General features: G+C 46.6%; 1 protein-coding gene across 1 annotated transcript in view; it reads left to right on the forward strand.

Annotated features, from left to right (window-relative positions):
• The window catches only part of MTHFD1L (methylenetetrahydrofolate dehydrogenase (NADP+ dependent) 1-like), a gene marked incomplete at its 5' end in the record, with an annotated part of 215,451 nt that overhangs the window by 57,926 nt on the left and 135,697 nt on the right, over nucleotides 1-21,828 (forward strand). The window contains 5 exons of the mRNA XM_015426158.1: nucleotides 6,149-6,285; nucleotides 7,007-7,053; nucleotides 7,719-7,826; nucleotides 10,295-10,369; nucleotides 19,790-19,892. Coding sequence (XP_015281644.1) covers nucleotides 6,149-6,285; nucleotides 7,007-7,053; nucleotides 7,719-7,826; nucleotides 10,295-10,369; nucleotides 19,790-19,892 — 470 coding nt within the window. The remainder of the gene's footprint in view (nucleotides 1-6,148; nucleotides 6,286-7,006; nucleotides 7,054-7,718; nucleotides 7,827-10,294; nucleotides 10,370-19,789; nucleotides 19,893-21,828) is intronic.

Raw genomic sequence — 21,828 nt, forward strand, 5'->3', positions numbered from 1 at the left:
TCATGGGGGTGCAGAGATGGGGTCATCGTGGGGGGGCACTGGAGGGGGGACGGGGGCTCATTCGTCAGGACTAGACAGCGGGAACGTTAAAGGGCACGGGAGGGAGGGGGAGAGGCCGGGCAGCAGGAAGGCATGGGAGGGAGGGCTGCTGCGGCGATGACGGAGGGGCTGACTGGCCGGCTCGATGTGCTAGGTGGAAGTGGCGGGGAGGATGAGGGAGGGCTGCTGTGTGGGTGGGAGCCAGCCGCCATGAGATTGGCAAGCCAGCTGCCTGCCGGAGTCCGGGCTGCGGAGGGGAGGTAAGCAGGCAGCGCCAATAGCGTTGCGTAAGCTGCCTCAACGTGGGAGCAGGTGACAAAGGCACCAGGTGGCGTCCCAACCTCTATTATGCTGTAGGCATTGTTGGGTGCCCCCAAAATCCCTTCCTTGCCTTCCCACCCCTCCAGGACCTTGCTGGAGTTTCTTTGGGGGCAGAGGCAGCAGCTTCTGGGCGCCTTGTGGCTGCTGGGCTCTTTTTCTCCCTTCCGTCGCGGCACACGCGGGGGGGGGCAGACAGTCATACAGAGCTGCTGGGAGAGTCAGCCAGTGAGCAGGGTCGGTGTGCGTCTATATTGGCAGGTCCAGTGGCGCCCCCTGGAGGTGGCACCGTAAGGTAGTTGCCTAACCTCGCCTCTGTGGACGAACCGGCCCTGAGGGTGGCCAGGCATGAAGGGAGGGATGTTTCTGTATATTTGGGGAAATCCAGAGGTATGCAGCAAATTATGACCTTCACCCCCATAATGGGGAAGATTAAAGCCTGTGCATGTGTATCATATTGCCATGGAATCCTGGCAAGGCAAATTACAGGCACAGGAAGTGAGAGAGTGTGACTGGCCCAGGGTCACCCAGTGAACTTGGGAGTAGAGTAAAGATTTGAACTTTCATCTCCCAGATCACAGTCTTCCATTCTAATCACTGTGCTGTAGATTATTCTGGTAAACCCCCTTGCTTAGCTTCAGCTATGGTGAGCTGAGATTCCCTTGCCTTCTCCCTCCTTCCATGTTTTTCCTCCCAAGAAAAAGGACAGAGGAATTTTGCATAGTGCTGAACCTTGGAGGGGCTGACAGGGAAGAAAGACCTGTTCTTTCCTCTGGGAGCCTTTCTTATTCTCTGCACTGTCAGAGAGATTCCACTGTACTTTGCTTCGGTCAGGAGAAACCCTGAGGATGGGCTGGATTCCTTGTGGGCCACCTATGCGTATATTATTAAAACTTGAGAGTAAAATAGATATATAAAAATTCCAATTCAACAGGCTGGTTAAACATAAGAATACTGCTTCAGCAGTAAAACAAGTTAATCAAGGGTTGTCTACAAGCACACCAGCAATGCATTAGCAAAAAGTCCAAGAGAATAAACATTATTACCAGGGAGCCAGGTAAATCTCTTTGGGGAGGAAGTTTTACAGCTGAAGTGCCATCATTGAAAAAGCACTGTGGTTGCCACCCAGCTACCTTCACAAAGTGGGTAGCTCACAGAGTAGGACTTTAGATGCTGATCTAAACCTGGTCAGCAGGTTTGATTCATAGGACTTGGGGGCAATAGCCACATGGGTCACACAAAGAGACTAAAATAAAGATCCACAAATGCTCTGAAAATAGTTCTCGCTCTCTCTTTTGCAGTTTATTCTTGAATATTTGCAAGGGCAGACCTTTGACTCTCTTCTTCTGCCTGAAATTTTTCACCCTCCTACCAGAAATGTACATATGAATATTTCAAGTCTACGGATTTCTGTCAGTTGAATATTGGACACTCTCATCTTTCTAAAGCTTGCATTTTATTTAGATTGTACATTTTTGGTCACATTCAGAATCTCAGATGTGTTGTGTTACTTAACAGATGAAGTTAGTTTTATAAGGATATAAGTAAAATAATATTTAATTGACTGGGTTTTTCTTTTTACTTCATAAGGAATGAGCTGAAGTCCAGCAAAATTAAAGTATTTCCATTCCACTGTAATTATGAACTTACATGGCCAGAACTCAAAATGGGTGTTTAGGATTTTGACAATTCAGATATGGGTGCCATTATCTTACTAAACATGATGATTTAGACTTTCAAATTTGAGCACTATCAGAAAAATTCAGGAAGGCAGTTCCCATTCTGCCTGGCTTTGTTGTTGCTACTAAGGAAGGTAATTCTGGAGTCTGCTATCTTTTGCTTTATGATTGTATCAGCAGACTTTATTTGGTGTTTTCACTTTTTTTGTCAACATATGAGAATTATTAAGAATATTAAGCACTTTTAAAAATATGCACCTCTAGGTGGTTGTGTGTGTTTTCCAGACAAAAGGGAAATGCTGTTGAGGGAAAATATGAGTTAAAAGCACCTGAGATAGATATAGATACACACACACACACACACACACATATATATGGCCACGGTGGCTTAGAGGTTAAGACACTGGGCTGCAGACCGGAAGGTCTGTAGTTCAGCAGTTCGAGACCCTAGTACCACATGACCGAGTTAGCTCCCGTCTCTGGCCCCAGCTCCTGCCAACCTAGCAGTTCGAAAGCAAGAAATTGCAAGTAGATAAATAGGTACCACTTCGGTGGGAAGGTAATAGCATTTCATGCGCCTTGATGTTTAGTCATGCTGGCCACGTGACCACGGAAACGTCTTCAGAAAGTACTGGCTCTTCAGGTTGGAAACAAAGATGAGCACTGCCCCCTAGAGTCAGATTCGACTGTCTTTCGAGCAATGGAAACCTTTACCCTCCCCTATATATATAAGCCCTAATGTATTGGCACTTTCCAGCTCTCCCATTGGCTGTGCCGTTTGCTCCATCAGCCATTGGCCTGTCAACCGCCACTCAAGAGTACTCGCATGCCATTCGCTAGGGGCTGGGTCCACTCCTCTCTCCCACCCACTGCCAGCTTGGCCAGCCTTCCCTGTCAGAGTAAACTGCCAAAACAGCTGTCTCTCCTGACAAAGACGCTTCTCCTGCTTGGCTCCTCCATGGCTGGTTGGCCACTGGTGTGAGCCACCAGCTGTCAAACCATTCTCTTCCTCCTGCTGTGAGGCTAACTGTCCCTCAGTGGCTGTCGCTAGGCAACCAAGCTTGGTTCTCTCAGCTTTGGCCTTTTTGAGGAATTCATTGGGGCCAGTCCTGACTAGGGTTGCCAACTCCAGGTTGGGAAATTCCTGGAGATTTTGTGGTGGAATCTATGGAAGCCAGAATTTGGGGGGAGGGTGAGAGGCCTCAGCTGAGTAGAATGCCAAAGAGTCCACCCTCCAAAGTAGTTATTTTATCCTGCAGAACCATTGCTGCCAATCTCCAGGTTAGGGGTGTGAAAAAAAAAAATAATTCTGCCCATTCGGATTTGGCTGAATCGGGCAGAATCAATTTCGGCTGGCAGTAAGACTCCCACATATCAGTTTCATCAGTAGGAGCAGATTTGGGAGTCTTTCGGCCAGCCGAATGTCAATTTCAGCCCCATTATATCCTATAGGCCATTGAAGTCAATGGCAAAAACATAGGGTATATTCTGGGGGCTGGAGGGAAGGGGGCTTGAGGGAGAGACTCCACACTAACAGGGTAGCCGCTGGAGCCTCTCCCCAAGATACCAACCAAGTTTCAAGAGCATTGGACCAGGGGGTCCAATTCAATTTCAATTTATTACAGGTCTATATGACCGAAGTCTTGACCAAGAGGATACCAAAGGGGGATAAAATAAGTACATAAAATAGACATAAATGTGTCAAGGTACATAATCACAGTCACATAAAACCCAGGCTGAGCCCAGAGATTAAAAATTACCTAACTACACTTGGGGCGGAGCCAACTAACTAAAATCATTCGAAGATTAAAAGTTGGTGTCGAAGTTTTCAGAAGTGCTGGAATTTTCAATGCTTCTTGAGAGCAGCCACCTTAGCCAGGAACCGCGCCACGTTAGCTGTTATCAGTCCATCAGCATTTGAGTCAGATAACAGTACTGAAAGCACCCAATTAAGCGGGCCAGCATAAAGGCGCGGCGGTGAGATGGAATTGATAACGTTGAATAAAAGTCAGGAAATCTCTCAGGAGGGGACAACCCCAAAGCCAAAGGAGAGCAGGTGCGTCTTGCCCTGGCCACGGTGCTGGCCCAATCCAACTGTTTAAGTTTCTTCAAGGTTTCCTCAAGCTGAGAGGGCATCAGCTCTTCGTTAGGTGAGGACATTGGCAGTTTACCAGCAAGAAGGGACAACCAAGGGTTGGATGTCATGTACTTTAAGATGAAACGAAGAAAGCCGGCCTGGGGGTGATGACTTGGGTCAGATAACTTAAATCTCAACTTAAATGCCCTCTTCCAAGCACGTGGGGGTCCAATTCTACAGGCCCTCAAACAGGTTGCCCCTATCCAATCCATTGTTCTCTATGGTGGGGAAAAAGTTACTTTTTTCCCACCATAGAGAACAATGGAGGGGATGCACTGTTGCCCATAAGCATGGCAGCATAGCTGATAATACCCTTTGTTTTCGCCATTGACTTCAATGGCCCATAGGATATAATGGGGCTGAATTGCTGCCGAAATTCGGCGGCAATTTGACAGCAAGCCGATTCAGATCAGAGAATCTGAATCGGCCTGCAGCAGCCCTAATGGGCTATTTTCGAGGGTGCATTCGGTTCAGACTACCTGAATGCACATCCCTAGTCCAGGTGAGGGCTGGAGATCACTCAGAATTAAAACTACTCTCCAGATGGCAGAAATCAGCTCCCCTGGAGAAAATGGCTGCTTTGCAGGATGGACTCTGCCATTATACCCTGCTGAGGTCGCTTCCGTCCTGTTTTGTTCCCCACTATGGAGAAAGACTGTACTTTTCCTAGGTAGAGGCTGTGGGGGCGGGGGGGGGAGATGGAAAGCTGAAGTCAGAGGAGCAGATAAAGGTAGGTTGATGGTTGGCAAGGAGATAGGGTTGCCAACTCCAGGTTGGGAATTTCCTGGAGATTTGAGGGGTGGAGCCTGGAGAGGGTAGGGTTTGAGGAGACGTGGGACCTCAGACAGGAACACTGCCATAGACTTCACTCTCCAAAAGAGCCATTTCCTCCTGGGGAACCATTGCTGCCAATCTCCAGGTGAGGACTGGAGATTACTCAGAATTACAACTGCTCTTCAGATGGCAGAGATCAGTTCCCCTGGAGAAAACGGTGGACTCTGTGTTACTGTACCCTGCTGAGGTCGCCACAGCAAATTGATGCCGAGTGCCCAAGGCCAGGGCATCCACCCAGAGCCTATTTCTAGAGCTTATTGTATTTATTTCCACAACAGGCCTTATTCCTAATCCATATATAATTTGAAATACCAACCTTGATAGCAGCCACTTCTGTAGTCAGAAAAACGGGTTGCCCACTTTGTCTCCCAATAATCACATAGAAGGAAGAGGCTCTCAACTGGTATCCAAATACCATCCTTATTCCTCTCCATTGACCTTAGTAGCAGTAGCTCTACATGTATGGAGATTTATTGTCCATCCCTTGCAATTTGAAAGGGACGACAGATGTGCAGCCATCAAGGACTTTAATGCAGCAATGTAGCCTAAACTGATCAGAAGCATATGTGACACACAGGACTGAGGTTGTAGTACAAATCAAAAGCTTTCAGTTGCATGCTTTAAGTATGGGTAGCACACAAAGCTATGCATGTGTAAGCACTGTGATGCTGATGTTGCTATATATAGAAGCCTGGATGGTGTGCTAAATAATATCATGCATGAATAAAGTGATTATGGTTTTAGAAGGGTAGTTTCGTTACCAAGAGACATGGTGCTTTTGTACAAAATTTAATCCTTTTCTCCCATTCGCGCATGGAGCAATTAGGTAATAACAGTTCCCATAAGACTGTCCTCTGGGATTTCAAGGTGGTTGAAGAAGCTTTTGTCTTAAATATAAATCTGTACTGGTTTCATTTTATGTTGCCAAAACAACTGATATTTTTCCCTTGCCCTCTCAGTTGCTTAACCAATAGAGGCACTCATATTGTTGGTTCAAGCTGAGCACAATATATGTGGATTTAGTTATTTTGCAACAGCACCAATGAACTGAAATTATAAACTTTTCATTTGGCAGCTTTCATATCCTTCATTAGACTGGCATCAGTAAATATACTGAATTCTCTTCAACTTCATGTTTTAGGATTACACCAACTCCTCTTGGAGAAGGGAAAAGCACTGTGACCATTGGTCTGGTTCAAGCTCTAACAGCCCACCTTAAAGTAAATTCTTTTGCCTGCCTGAGGCAACCTTCACAGGGACCTACCTTTGGTGTTAAAGGTACTTGATACTTGCCGTTTTATATTATAATATGCTATGGTCATCTTTGTGTTGACTGTCTGTGATACTTAATCATTGTACTCTTTGCTTGAAGGTCATGGCTGAGTGAGAAGGCATCTGCAATGCATGCAGAAGATCCAGGTCCAGATCCTCCAGTTAAAGGATCTCAAGTAGTAATTTTTGGGAAAGGCCTTTCCAAGCCAGAGACCCTATAGAGTGGCTGCCAGTCAGGGTGTTCTTGTTGTTGTTGTTCAGTTGCACAGTGCAGTCTGGCTCTTCGCAACCCCATGGACCACATCACGCCATCCTCCAGAGTTTGCTCAACTTCATGTTCATTGCATCAATTACACTGTCTAACCATCTCATCCTTTGCCGTCCCCTTCTTCTTTTTCCAGTCAGGGTAGAAAATACTAAATTAGATTTTTAAGCACAGAGTCCTATAATATAAGTAGTTCATGAATACAGAACTGAAAGAGAATGCTTTCCATTGTCCTCCAATTTCAGAATCTACCTACTCTGGCTTACTGGTGGTTGACAGTTTGCTGCTTTTCATTATGTTCATTGTAAATGCAGCAGTATTCAACATCATGAGCACTTGTGCATTTTGAACTGCTGATACTTGTTAGTTTCTTGGTAATTCCTACTAGACAATCCATATGTCTGATGCCTTTCTGCAGAATGTTTATGCTAATTTAATGGAAGCACTTCCTTTGTTGTGTAGGTGGTGCAGCTGGGGGTGGATATGCTCAAGTTATACCAATGGAAGAGGTAAGCTTAAATTTTCCTTACAACATTGTTATTTTGAAAAAATTACTCTAATTCTTGCTATTGGAGCAGAGAAAATATATAGAGACAAGCATGGATTTGTCTGAAAAACTACTTGAGGGATTCAAGTTAAACAGCTGCTTAAATCCTCTTTTGGAGCTGGTTGAGGCCGTTTGGCCCAAGGGTGTCCAGAAAAGATGTTACATTCACAAAAACATAAAAAGAGCCTTGCTGGATTATGCTGGATTATGCAGAAGGTTCCAGTTTTTTGTTTCCAACGTATATTAGTGTTGATTCTTACACCTGTTTTGATATGGAGTCACAGCACACAGTTGTGTTTTCCTCCAGTAGTCTCACAATAAATAAAAAGGTCTTCTAAAATTAGCAGTGTGAGTAAAATCCACACATCTTGAAAAACCCTTCTTTTCCCAAGTTGTCTTAATGCATCTGTACTTAGGTGTCTATTGGCAAAGTTCTATCATGTTGAATTGAGGCCATATAACTCATTTTAAATCCCTTCAATCCTAATGATGATGATTTAGTAATATTTCTGCAAGATTTGTAACGTTGTTAATCCCACAGGTGAAAGTGCTTGGACAGGTTTTGCCGGTCTGTCTTTGTTTAATAGAGTGTGCTAAACATATGTCTCATTTTTCATTCATCTGTAGTTCAACCTTCACTTAACTGGAGATATCCACGCCATTACTGCAGCAAATAATTTGCTGGCTGCTGCTATCGATGCTAGGATCTTGCATGAAAACACTCAGTCTGATAAGGTAAGGGCACCTTTCATCCTTGTGGACTTTCTGTGAACGCTAGCATGATAATGTTACAGAGGCAAAACTCAGCTGGCTTTCTGGACTGAGACTTATTATTTATCCTCCAAGTACGAACTTGAGTCATGTATTTTCCACTCTTGTCCAAGCCTGGTTAACATGCTCTCCAGCCAAGCAGCACCTGGCCTAGGCAGAGGCTGCACTACCAGCAAAACAAGCTGTGGAGACCGCAAGGAGGGATTTGCCCTCAGTCATGGCATTGCCTAAAAGAAGCTGGAATCCGTCAAACATGAGGGAGAGGCAGGACAGCCAGTTCTCTTTAAAAAGAGCAGGTGACTTAGCCCACCTTTGAGTCAGTCAGGATATTGGACAGCTGTATGTCTGAGCAAAGAACTTGAGGAGTCGATACAGAAAATCTCACTTTCCTTGCTTCCCTGAAGTAGCAATACTGAGGGATGTGTAGCGCATGCTCAGAGGCCTCAGAAGTCTGCTTTTACAGATTATTTAAAAACTAGCATTTAGTCACCTCATTAGCTTAATTTTTAAAAGGAAGCAGGAGATCTCTTTCCCTCACCTGCTTAGCTGGGGGGCTTCATGGGTCAGTCTAAAGATGTAGTGGAAACCATTCACAGGTAATTCTGCTAGCTGGTTAGGAGATTAAGATTGTCAGACTTGGGGCATCCCTCCTTCTTTCACTGTCTTCCCAGAATGTTCTGAGTCTTCCTGCCAGCTGGCTGCTCCCTGAACGTTTGGCCACACAGACAAGTTTCATAAGAAAAAAAAGGGGGGGGGATTTATTTACTTGTTTATTTACAATGTTTTCTATGCCGTTTTCCTCAGCATCCTGCTTGAGGCAGCTTACAATTAAAAACCACAATATTAAAACACAGCATTAAAAACGATCCATAAAACAGAAGCAGACCATTAAAAACCTGATAAAATAAAACCCCTAATTAAAGCCTATGTAGAAAAATTGTTTTAACCTAGCACATAAAAGAAAGTAAAGTAGGTGTCAGGCGAGTCTCAAAAGGAAGGACATTCCAGAGTAAAGGTGCCACCACAGAAAATGCCCTGTCTCTAGTTACCAGTTGCCCCACCACTGAGGGTGGGCACAGAGAGCAGGGCTTGAGAGGCAGATTTTAACTGGCAGGCTGGCTGGCTAGTAGGGGAGGAGCTTATCCTTTAGGTACCCTGGCCCCAAGGCATTTCAGGCCTTAAAGGTGAGAACCAGCTCTTTGAAATGTGTCTGGAATTGTGCCCAAAAGTACACCTCACTTTAGGGAGAGGTGACTGGCCTGTCACCACATGTGTTCAGCCAGAAACTGCTCTGCCTGCTATGCTCTTTGCCCATCCTCTCTTTGGTGTAGTGGGATGGTGTAGTGGTTAAGAGCGGCAGACTCTAATCTTGGGAACGGGGTTTAATTCCCTACTCCTCCACATGAAGCCAGCTGGGTGATCTTGGGTCAGTCACAGTTCTCTCAGAGCTGTTCTCTCAAGAGCAGTTCTCTCAGAGCTCTGTTAGCCCCACCTATCTCTCTCACAGGGGGGGTCTGTTGTGGGGAGAGGAAGGGGACTGTAAGCTGCTCTGAGACTCCTTCAGGTAGTGAAGAGCAAGGTATAAAAACCAACTCGCCCTCCCCTCCTAAAGAAAGCACTGTGCAACTGAAGTTGCTGGGGTGGGGAGCAAGTTTAACCTTATCAGCAGACTGGGAAGTGGCGATGGCCCTGGAGCAAGCCAAGCTGAGTGGCCCCTGCAGTGGTACAAGCCAGTGCTGCAGTGAACTACTCAGTGAAAGGGTGGTAGCAGTGGGCCTTAGCTCACCCAGCGCTTCCTCCCCTAATCTGGTAAAGGTCTGGGAGGAGGCAAGATTGTGAGCTGATACTGATTATCATTGCTGCTGAAGGATCTGAGCCAAGTAACTCCTGTAACGCTGGGAAGATGCTGGGGCTTGTCTCTACTTGCTACTGGCCAACAGAGTCTCCCGAGTGCCCAGCAGGAAATTTTCCTGTAAGTCAGATGGGCAGTCTGCCCTGTCTATTCTTTATCTCAGGGTTGTCCCCAGCTAAACCCTTTATTTCTCCCATTACAATGGTATGGTTAGCATGAACTCCTATATGAAAAGATGACGTGCTGCACTTGGAGACTCTGTTGCAGTGACAGCAAAACTTGCCATCCACCCCTGACATACTGACAGGGATCCCTCAGAGAGGTGCCACATGTGCTCTGTGTGCTTGGGTCCTTGCCCTGTGTAAGACTTCTTCTTTCCCTTCCAGTCCACCATCGTGATGACGGGAATTTTGTTTGTTTCCCTTTTAATTCAATAAGAATATAATGAATGGAGATAAAATTGGAGATGTGCAAGAACATATGTCTGAACCTTGCACAGTTTCCTGTCAGGATCAGGATTGTGCTACAGTGAAAGAATCTGAGGGGCTTTCTCGTGATTTTCAATGTATGTTGTTTACAGGCCTTGTACAATAGATTGGTTCCATTAGTTCACGGAGTGAGGAAATTTTCAGCCATCCAGCTTGCACGAATGAAAGTAAGTTTACTTTAATCACATTCCAGTAATTCCTCTAGAAATCATTGATTTATTTTTTTAAAAAAACTATACCCTAATGAATTTAAGTTGTCCCAGGGTATCTGATTTTTTTAAAGCAAGTGGGACCAAACAATCCTCCAACAATGATGTGTTCTGATGAATTAGGTTATTTACACTGTATCATAGTGATTTCTATAGTCTTATGGAATTGCATTTTCCTTGAAGTGTACTAATATAAGGTGCACTTCAAGCTCATGATATTCTCAACACGCACAGTTTTCACAGCTCATCAAAAGCATGGCAGCTTCAGACTCTTACATTTGCACTCTTTTAGACAAACTTAGCGACTGCCCCTAGGCAGTCTGTAAAAGTGTGTGATCAAGGGAAAATCCTGCTAGCCTGAATCCTCCCTAAGGCGTTTTGCATCCCAATGCTTCCCTTGCACCTTTTGTTCTCTTAGTCAGGCCAGTACTGTTGAGTTCCATCAGGGTTTGGAGCAACCTGCAAATAAAAGCCAGGCACTGCTTTGTGCTAGTAATCTTCCTTGGTTTTGAGCAGACAGGTTGGATAATCTTGGACATGTCTATCTGATTTTCTTTACTGGAATGGCAGATGTGTTTTCCCAGTGCATCAAAGCAGACTAACAGTGCTATATTATACGGTTTGTGAAGCTACATGTTATCTGTCCTAGATGTTAATTTTTGTGGGAGTTAAGACTATGGCTAAAATTTAATTATTTTTAAAAATAAATCTTTTTATCCTGCCTTTCCCTAAAGGATCAAGTCAGCCCATAACATGCCAATAGGCAAAAATGTATTAAAATCAGAAAAGTACATCCATTTCTCAGCACATCAGAAATCCATGTTCAGGTTGAGAATTCCTATTGGACTGCCTACAAAACTAAGAATGACAAACAAATTTAAAAATGCCCAACTTTAATAGAAGACTCTTTAAAAGAGCAGCTAGATTCGAGTCCAGTAGCACCTTAGAGACCAACAAAATTTTCAGGGTAGAAGTTTCTGAGAGTCAGAGCTCCCTTTGTCAGATACTCCCTTCATCAGAGCTTTGACTCTCGAAAATTTATACCCCCCCCCCAAAAAAAATCTTGTTGATCTCTGAGCTGCTACTGGACTGAAATCTAACTGTTCTACTGCAGACCAACACGGCTACCCTCTGAAATGATCTTTAAAAGAGGAGAGCCTTACAAGTCTTCCTAAAATTTGTCAATTAAGGCATCCTCCTGACCTCACGTGGTTGGCCGTTCTATAAAATCAGGGATCTACCAGAGGACACCATGAATGGAAACTGACTCAAAGAGCATAATAGGAGTATGGGCTTATATAGAGAGCTGAGGTCCTTTATTTATTTAATATTTATTTATTTCCTTCAATTTGTATACCGCTCACCTCCTAAGGGCTCTGAGCAGTTTAGTAAAGGTAAAGGTCTCCCTTGCTCGAAAGCCAGTCGAATCCGACTCTAGGGTTGCGGTGCTCATCCCCGTTTCAAAGCCGAAGACTTTCGTTGTTGTTATCTGTGGAAGATCTTCCTAGTTCGGCGGCGACGTCCTCCTGGCGTAGGTCCTTTAGGTATGGGGAGTCCTATGCCTTGGCCTTTTATGGCCCTTGGCCTGCAGCAATTGGAAATCTGTTGCTTCTTTGCTGCCAGAATATCCACCATATACTGGCATTTATATCATGACCTGAAATTAGGGCTGCCAAGTCCCCCAGGGGGCGGGGATTACCCTGCTCTAAGGGCCCCCAATCCGCTGGTCCGGATCCAGCCGGCAGGGGGAACCCCACCCCCGAAGTGGCCAGATTAGGCCGACGTGCCCGGCGTGATGACGTCGCCTGGAACTGACGTCACCACGCTGGGGACGTCGCTGGGCAACGCTCTGGCAATCGGCCTGAAAACTCTATGGTACCATAGAGTTTTCTGGACGATTGCCAGGCTTCGCCCGGTGATGTCCCCGACATGATGACATCACTTCCGGGTGATGTCATCACAGCGCGTGTGAATCTCCCGGTCAGGGACCCAAACTCCCCCACTAAAAAAAGGTAAGCAGTTGGCAACCCTACCTGAAACATCTGCTTCCCCCCCCCTTTTATTTTTGTAACATTTGACCTGATCAAGAGTTCTGGTGAGTTCAAAAGCTTGCAGTGTTATGTGCCACAGGGTTGTCCCTAATAAAAGGTATTACATGAATTGTGTTGTTGATTTTCTGAATTTATAGTATGGCCTATGCCTTAATGTGAACCAGGTGAAAACAGATAACCAGTAGATTTGCTTGAGAGCAGGTTAATATGTTCAAAGACACTCATTGTAGTTAAAAGTCAGGCAGCCACAGCTTGCGCTAACTGAAGCTTCTGAGATTTCTGTAAAGGCAACTCTTAGTACATTACAGTTGTCCAACCTATTTAACTATGGTTCTTATCACCTTATGTAGGAAGAGACAGCTGTCATATATTACTGTGTGTACACTTGCAAAGAATTTTCCACCACAAATAGTTGCCAGTTGCTTGGAATGCTGATAAACATACTTTCAAAGAATGGGTACCTGATTTGTGCCAGAATTTGATAAGAGGGGAAATGAGCATGATTTGATTAGGGGTGTCTGGTTACTAACTCTTTCCTTCTGCAGCCAATTTTGATATATGGAAAGTGACATGTTGGCTCACAGCAATCACTTCCAAGGGTTAATTTGTGGTACCAATGAGTATATTTGATAACTACTGGGTGGCAATGGAAGGTTATGAAGTACTTTAGAAATCTGATACTTTTTTTTTTGGGGGGGGGTGTTAATTACCATTGACAATTTTTAAAAAGGGTATATTTTAAAGTTTTGGGCAACTCAGTTTGCATGAAGTAAAACAGGACATGGGTAGTATCTTATGTTTGTGGCTCTCACTGATACTTGATTTGGGTTTATCTGTTCAAAACTATTTTCATTGGAGTTTCATTGCTATTCCAATTATCTATGGGGAGAAGGGGTAGTAATTTGATGATACAGTTCCAAATGCTGTTTTACTGGTTATACTTTTTTCCTGGTTTCTTCATACATGTTTGCATTTTAGTCATCTAAGTAGGAAAGTTAAACTTACTTAAATGTGGGGAATTTTAATGAGATTCAGGTTTATAGTTTATATAAAACAGGTAGTGGCCCATGAAAATTTCACTGGTGTTAATGGTGTTCAGTTGTAAATGGGAGGGGGGGGCTGCCACATTGCTGCCAAAAGGCTGGGCAGGGGGAGAAATCCACCAATACCTACCATAGGGTATATGGCTTCAGAGCCCCATTTCCCACCTCTCAAGACTCAGTAGCAAAGAAGGGTGCAGCTCCCCTTTCTGTTGAAAAGCAATTGCAAGGAGATGCATTGGGCTTTGATAATACAGCAATTTCCTGTCCTATGAGGAACTTTTAATATCAGCTCTATGGACCTTATTCACCTCCAAAGGAAGCCCTATTGTCCAGAGAACTGGCAGATAAAATAATCCTCTGGAGGCCAGTGTGGCAACAAAACCAGCCAACATTGACATAGGCATTTTTGTTGCCCTAATTAACAGAAAAATGCCATCAAACAGCTAAATCTGACAAACAGCTGTCTTTGTTGCTAAAATGGTACAGCACACTGAAAGTTCACAAGATGCAGGCAGGGTTTCCCCCATCCTGTCAGTGGGTGTGAATCCCAATATTTCCCCACCACCTTGTGAATTTTGTTCTGGTGAAGCAGCAACCACTCCATTCAGTACCAAATGAAATATTATTGACTGGTGGCTCCAGGGAATCTACAGATGGAGAACAGGATGAAGAGTAGCTATGCTGGGCAAGTGGGCCTTTGATCACAGTAAGTCCATGGGCTCCCAGGTGAGGTCCTTCACAACTCACAACGAAGCATTCAGTGGTTACCTCTTCTCCAGACCCTCATAACAGTTCTACAACTCTTCATTTTCTCTTGTGCATATATGTAATTTTGAACAGAGTTTCCTATAGTGCACCATAAATGATGGCTGAGTTCCAGTGGAGATATGTACACCCAAACCAGTGGAGGACCCTGATCATTTAAGATTAGTCACCCACAGGGGGGCCTTTAAGGTAAAGAGGCTACAATTCGGCGTGAGCGTAGCCCCAGGGATTTTTCAACAATTAATGGATTCATTGTTAAAAGGGATCCCTGGAGTGATGCCGTTTTTCGATGATGTCTTGATTGCTGCGGCGTCCCCCGACGACTTCGCCTCCCGCCTCCGCACCGTCCTGCAACGTTTTGACTCGGCTGGCCTCAAAGTGAAACGGGAGCAATGCCTCCTCGGGGTTTTGGCCATGGACTTCCTGGGGTTCAGGGTAGATGCTACCGGCCTGCATCCAGCTAAGGACAAAGTGAAGGCCATAGTGGAGGCTCCCGCCCCTACATGTAAAGCAGAACTACAGGCGTTCTTGGGACTAATAAAATTTTACCACACCTTTTTGCCACACAAGGCTGCGGTAGCGGAGCCCCTACATCGGCTCCTGGACAAGTCGGACCCTTGGACCTGGGGCCAGAGGGAAGCAGCGGCATTCAGAGGGGTGAAAGTGCTTTTAATTTCAAACGATGTGCTAGCCCACTTTGATGAATCCCTTCCGGTTGTCCTTGCGTGTGACGCCTCTCCCTACGGCCTCGGCGCAGTGCTGGACCACGTCCTCCCTGATGGCCATGAGGTTCCCATGGCCTATTACTCAAGAACCTTGACGGCCGCGGAGCGCAACTATGCGCAAATCGACAGGGAGGGGTTGGCAAATGTAGCAGGGGTGAAAACATTTCACAACTTCGTTTACGGGCGCCCTTTCACAATTGTTACGGACCATAAGCCCCTCCTAGGCCTATTAGCTGCAGACAAGCAGACGCCCCAAGTCCTATCACCCCGAGTCCTCAGGTGGTCCCTGTTTCTGGCTGGCTACCAGTACCGCCTGGAACACCACCCGGGCAAGGCGTTGGGTCATGCCAACGCACTGAGCCAGCTACCGCTGCCAGTCGTGGACCTGCCCCTGCGCCAGGGGTCCTGCTCATCGAAAATCTCCTGGAACCTCCCTTGCATGCTGCCGACATCGCTGCCAAGTCTGCCCATAACCCCCTCCTCTCCCGGGTCCTGGGCAGGGTGGTGAGGGGTTGGCCTACGACAGCCCCGGGGGCCGACTTCACAGCTTTTAGCACTCGAAAAGACGAACTCTCGGCCCTGAAAGGGTGTCTCCTGTGGGGAGATCGAGTCGTGGTCCCTGGCGCCCTGCGACAGCGACACGGCTCTCCACGAGGCACACCCCGGCATAGTAAGGATGAAGGCACTGGCCCGGAGCTATGTGTGGTGGCCAGGGATCGACGCCGAGATTGAGTCATGGGTCCGGAGGTGCCAAGCCTGCCAAGAGTTCGGCCCAACCCGCCAAGTGCCCCTATGCAGCCATGGGAGTCAACCCGCAAACTATGGTCCCGGCTGCATATCGATTTTGCTGGAGCATTTCAGGGACTATTATTCTTAGTGACGGTTGACTCCTACTCTAAGTGGTTAGAGATCAGCCCCATGTCCACCTCTTCGACAAAGGCAGTGATCCGATCACTCCGCCAGATTTTTGCCAGACACGGCCTGCCAGACACTATAGTCTCTGACAACGGGGCAGCCTTCACATCATTGGAGTTCCATGAGTTCCTCCAGAGAAATTGGATACGGCGTCATTCCACCCCGCCCAACGGCCAGGCAGAGAGAATGGTGCGGACCGCGAAGGAAGCCCTAAGCCGGATTTCAGATGGGGACTGGGAGTTCCACTTAGCCCAGTTCCTCTTGACTCAGAGGACAACCCCTAACCCCGTCACCGGACACAGCCCCACAGAACTAGTGATGGGCCAGCCTCCCGACGACTCTGTTGGTTCGACTACACCCAGATCGGGCACCGGACTCAAGGAGGTTGATCGAACAGCGCAAGGCTCCGAGAGGGTTCTTTCCAGGGGACCCCGTATTCCTCCCGAACTACGGGACTGGGCCGCCCTGGATCGCGGGCCGAGTCACCAAAATCAAGGGCCCAGTCTCCTACGAGGTGTCAACAGACAACGGTCGACTTCTGCAGAAACACATCGACCAACTACGGAGGCGACAGCTCCCGGAGGCCGGAGAAACCCCCCAGTTAATGAAAAGAGCGGGGACACCAATTCAGGAACCCAGCGTCCAAGCCGACACCAAGGACAGCAAGGAGGCCACGCTGAGCGGAACACTTCCAGAAGTAACCAAGCCAGCAGCACAGCAGCCAACACCACAACTGGCGCCACAACCACAGGGCACAGCTAATCATCCGGAACCAGTGGTTAGTGAACCAGTGCCGGCCCCCAGGCATTCCCTCCGTGAGCGCTGGCCCCCCGCCTACTTGCAGGACTACGTCACATAGGTAGGGTCTGAACTATGGGGAGAGGAGTGTTATATACGCGGACCACCACTAGGGGTCCACGGCACAGGCAGGAGCTTGGCTCCCTTGAACAATAGGAACATAGGATCCTAGTTCCCCCAGCCCCAACCAATAGCCACTTTGGTGGGAAATTCAAATCCTCCAATGGACTAGGGGTGTGCTGGGTGGGAGTGTATATAGTTGGCCTTGCAGGGACGTTTTTAGTTTTAGTCTGATGTTAGGTACAATAAACGTGTGCAAACGCATGTCGTCATCCGAGTCCTCCATGCGGCGAACCCAGTACTTTTCAAAACCCCTTTGAACTCACCATAAATCCCGTCAAGCTATGCAAGCAGCAACCTGGGGAAACAGAAAGCCGACTCTGTAAGGGGGGGCAGGAAATGGCTTTCCCCCATGCCGCTCTCAATTACCTCTCTAGGACAGCAGTCTCTTTAATCCTCAGAGAGCATTTCACCAATTCAAGGGACCCAGGACAAAAATGCAAAGAGAGTCTTTGGCGAAAGGGCAGGTTTCTCATGTTAATCCCTCATCAAACAAACAACTGTGATACTTCACTGTTGGATCACTGGAGTCTGTGAGCCGCCTTGCCAATCACTTTAATAAGGATCAGGGCAGGATTCAGCCTTACAGAATTCTCTAAGATGAAGGCAAATGAGGTTTTAAGCTAATTGGCAGAATACTCTGTGTAGACTGTGTAGACTATGTCAAATGGGAAACCCAACGCGCAGGACTCTCCTCTGGGGGTTCTAGGGAGGGAGTGTTTCTGCCTCGCTCTTTCTTCTTCCGTGCGCATTTCTCCCTGTTCCCTGTTCTCCACACCTGGCCTGCAAGACCTGAGGGAAGCGCTTTCGTCATGGGGGGCAGGTGAGAAAGACTTCTTTCTCCTGGCCGCCTCTCTTTCCCGTCCTGCCCTCCCTCAGCAGCAGAGGTCCAAGCTTGGACTCCAAGATGAGGTGCATGTCCACCATGCCTCTGCCCACCCTCCTGCAGCCTTAGGGAGCAAATTTGTTGCTCAGGGACGGGGGGGAGACTGGGGTGATTTAGCTGGGAAAGGGTGGGAGACGGCCGAGCGGGGAGCAGTTCGAAGGATTGTTTTTAGATGTATATATTTATTGTTATTGTGCTTTTTTATGTGAGCCGCCCTGAGCCTGCTATGGCGGGGAGGCTGGGGTACAAATCTAAATAAATAGAGTAATTTAATAGTTTTTAGACGTTAAGAAATAAAAGCATCCATACAACCTATTAAGAAAGCTGTCCCCCTTTTTGGAAGACTGAATGCAAAGAGAAGCGGGCTTTTAGTTCTGGAAACTCCCGTTGGGGCTTGACTTTTAAAACACTGATGCAAAATGGTCTGGTAGTTATCAATCTGTATGTACTGAATGTTATTGCTTATTGAATATAATGAATATTTATACCTGACTAGGATGAAATAATGATACAGTATGCACTTTACTAAATAATGATTATAAATAGAACACGTTAGTTTGTTATAAGGTTTTTGCAGTGTATATTTATTTGTTGCTAGAACCTCTAAGTGGAGCCTGGAGGGCCTCCCGCCCCCCCTGAATTACAACTGAACTCAAGACAGCAGAGATCTGTCTCCCTGCAGAAAATGGCTGCTTTGAAGTAGACTCTGTGGCATTATACCCAGCCGAGGCTTCTCCCTTCCCCAAACCCAGCCCTTCTTACAGTCTACCTCAAAACCTCTAGGGATTCCCCAGCCTGGCACTGGCAACCCTTGTCAGGCCTGGCCCCAAGGCTCCCTCCCTCAAATTTATTTATATTTATTTATTATTCAGTTTATATCCCGCCCTTCCCTCAGGCTCAGGGCAGCTAACAATTAGGGCCAAAGGCCAAAAGAGGCCAGGAAAAGGCCCTTCCCCCAGACCCCCACCCTTTTACTGACAGAGCCAGTTAGAAGCCTCCTCCCCGCCGCCCTGAACGTTCTAATCTCTCACCATTGATGTCTGGAGTTAGAGCCCCGCAGAGGCCATTTCAAAAGGTATTGGGAGGAATTCAACCCTCACTGAAGGGATTTTTTTACTTTTTGGATTTTTCTGCAGACATAGGAAGTCTACTGACTATGTAGAAAAAGCTGTTGGGGGAGAGTGAGCCCTTATTTGCATATGCAGCCTCATTGACCTTTGCCTCGGAACACAGAGGTCGTTTGCATATACGACTTGATTGGTTTTTGCCTCTAACATTCTAAACAGTTTTCTGTTCTGAGGTAAAATGTGTCCAATCTTCAGGTGAGGGCTGGAGATCCCTCAGAATTACAACTGCTTTCCAGATGGCAGAGATCAATTCCCCTGGAGAAAATGGTGGGCTCTGTATCCTTATATGCTGCTGAGGTGGCCCCCATATGACAGCCAATGTGACGTAACAGTCAGGGCTTCAGAGCATGGGAGAGGCTGCAGGTGTGTGGGGGGTGGAAAGCTGAAGAGTGAGGGGGAAATAAAGGTAGGTTGATGATTGGCTGGTAAGGAGATAGGGTTGCCAACTCCAGGTGGGAAATTCCTGGAGAGGTGATGGATGGAGCCTGGAGAGGGTGAGGTTTCAGGAGGCGTGGGACCTCGGACAGGTACAAAGCCATAGACTCCACCCTCCAAACCAACTATTCCCTTCTGTTACAAATTACAACTGTTCTTTAGGTAGCAGAGATCAGTTCCTCTGGAGAAAATGGTGGACAGTGTCATTATACCCTGCTGAGGACACAGCAAATTGATACTGAGTGTCCAAGGCCGGAGCACCCACCCAGAGCCTCTTTCTAGAGGCCGTTGTATTTATTTCCACAACAGGCCTTTTTCCTAGTTGGATATATAGATAGCGACAGCTGCACTGCACTGAGCTCAGCATGTGATGGCAGGAGTTATGTGGCCTCTTCTGCACCCACTATTGTGACCATGACAGGAACAGCATGCCCTGAGGGTGGCTCTTGAGTCTTGAGTCCTCTGTACATTTCTGGAACTTTCTAATCAACGTCTCTGATTCTTTTCCCCTAGCGGCTGGGAATAAGTAACACGGATCCTGACACTTTAACAGCAGAGGAGATTCACAAATTTGTGCGACTTGACATAGACCCTTCTACAATAACATGGCAAAGAGGTAGGCATTAATAGTCACTAAGGTACCAAGACATCAGGTTAGGCCTCGTATCATGCAGAAGATTGACACTCTAAATATTTTTATTCTTCCTTTAAAGTAGCTGCAGCAAACTCTGAATTTGATTGGAGAAACAACACTGGGAAATGGGTGTGGGGGTGTGTGTGTGAGAGAGAGACCCTTGCTCCCATGCCAGTTCCCCTGTCTTTAACCCCTCCTCTAAAGCTGTTGTGGGAAAGAGAGGGAGACATACAGGTACAATTCATGGCCAGCCCTGGGTGCTATGATTATCCTGGTTGTGGCTTCAGTCACTCTTCACAAAATTCCAAGACAACCTGGAGCTCAGCCAGGGAGAAAGGAAGGCGAAGCTGGGTAAAAATGTAACTCTGTCTTAAAACTCTTCCTAGTTGCCCGCCAGCAAAAGAGAAGAAATGAGAAGTTGGTGGCTGTTCTTCTTTCTCTTAGCTCAACTCTGCTGACTAGACAGCAGTGCTGTAGGTTCTTTTTAGAACTCTTTTTAGAGCAAGACCAGTCACACATATCAGGTTAGAGTTAACAAATCTAACTGGTTTATTCAACACAATGGTACACTCCACTAGTAACAGCTAATAACTCAGTAAAGGCATACAAAACTCAGCACATTGCATCACCCAAAGGAATTAAGGGTACCAGACTGAAAGTACAGGCTGGCCAGTCAGTCACTTCAGAGGCTGAAAGCACATCTGGCCCTTTCAGGAATGGCAAACAGAAAGCTAGCATCCATGGTTGTGCTTAGCTTTACTCCTGCTGTGGACTGAGACCATAAAAACAAGTTTGGTTTCTTTGAATGGTGTTTTTTCTCTCTGTGCTCATCTCTCTCTAGATTGCTCTGATCTTCCATTGGTTAGATGACCCAAACATTTCTGTTGCTTTCAGTGGGGAGATCAAAAGTTCATCTACACCATCCCCTTGCAACAGTTCCTTCTGTGCGTATTCTGACTTCACCTTATCTGAGGCAAGGATAGTTTCATGTGTACATATGAAGAAAAAGCTTAAACAAAATTTAGCAACCCCTAATCACTTCTGTTTCACCTTCCTTCAGACTAACTCTGCATATTGCTTTCTATCCTAATTTTTTTTTGGCCCCCCCAAAGGGGAATTTTTTATTTGCATTTCTATAAAACTACAACAGAAATTGGGGAGGGAGAGTCTACATCCTTGCTTTCGCATTTGTTTAAAACGTCAGGAGATAGGGCGTCCCCTCCCCCCCTCCATTTATACGCTTATAGTAGAGGGACTTCACTTCTAGGCTTTAGTGTCTTGTTTCAACGGCAACTCACTCATCAATCCTTGAATCGATCCACCAGGTCCTAAAGGGGCCCCTGGGATCATGCCAGGCAGAGAAAATTGCTAAACCTCCAAATGCTTGTTCTGGTGGTTGCTTCTAGTCCATTACTGGGAATCAGGGTAGGACCTTCAGGGCAGAGAGTAGCCCCCCTGTACCAGCTACTGGCTGGAGGTAGGGCGCTCCAAAGCCCCCTGGCTAGAAGCCCATTGCCTATGGGCTTCATGGGGGAGGGTGCACCATCACGCCCCCTCCTAATCCCCGATTCATGGCACACGTCTCTCGGAGGAACCCAGAGATGCAGCCATCGTTTAAAGCGCCAAAACCGGAAACCGCTTTCTATCCTAAAATTGTTACACCTAAGCTATTTCTCAGTTTTCCAGACATTCATACCTGTGACCCTTATAAATACTTTGGCCAGTTTAACCACAACATCTCTTTTCTCTTGCTTCCAGATACTTACCAGAGGGTCAGTTAGTGGGCACTGTGTCCTTTTAACCACAACTTAGCAATTGCTCCTGTTTTGACACAAGAGCTCCTTTACAGCTGGAATCTTCCTTTTCCCCATCTGTAACTTCTGAGGCTTTTTAAATTCCTTAGCCAAGTTCTGCTTTC

The sequence above is a fragment of the Gekko japonicus genome, unplaced genomic scaffold (assembly GCF_001447785.1).
Source record: "Gekko japonicus isolate JY-2015 unplaced genomic scaffold, Gekko_japonicus_V1.1 scaffold223, whole genome shotgun sequence".
NCBI classification, from domain to species: domain Eukaryota; kingdom Metazoa; phylum Chordata; class Lepidosauria; order Squamata; family Gekkonidae; genus Gekko; species Gekko japonicus.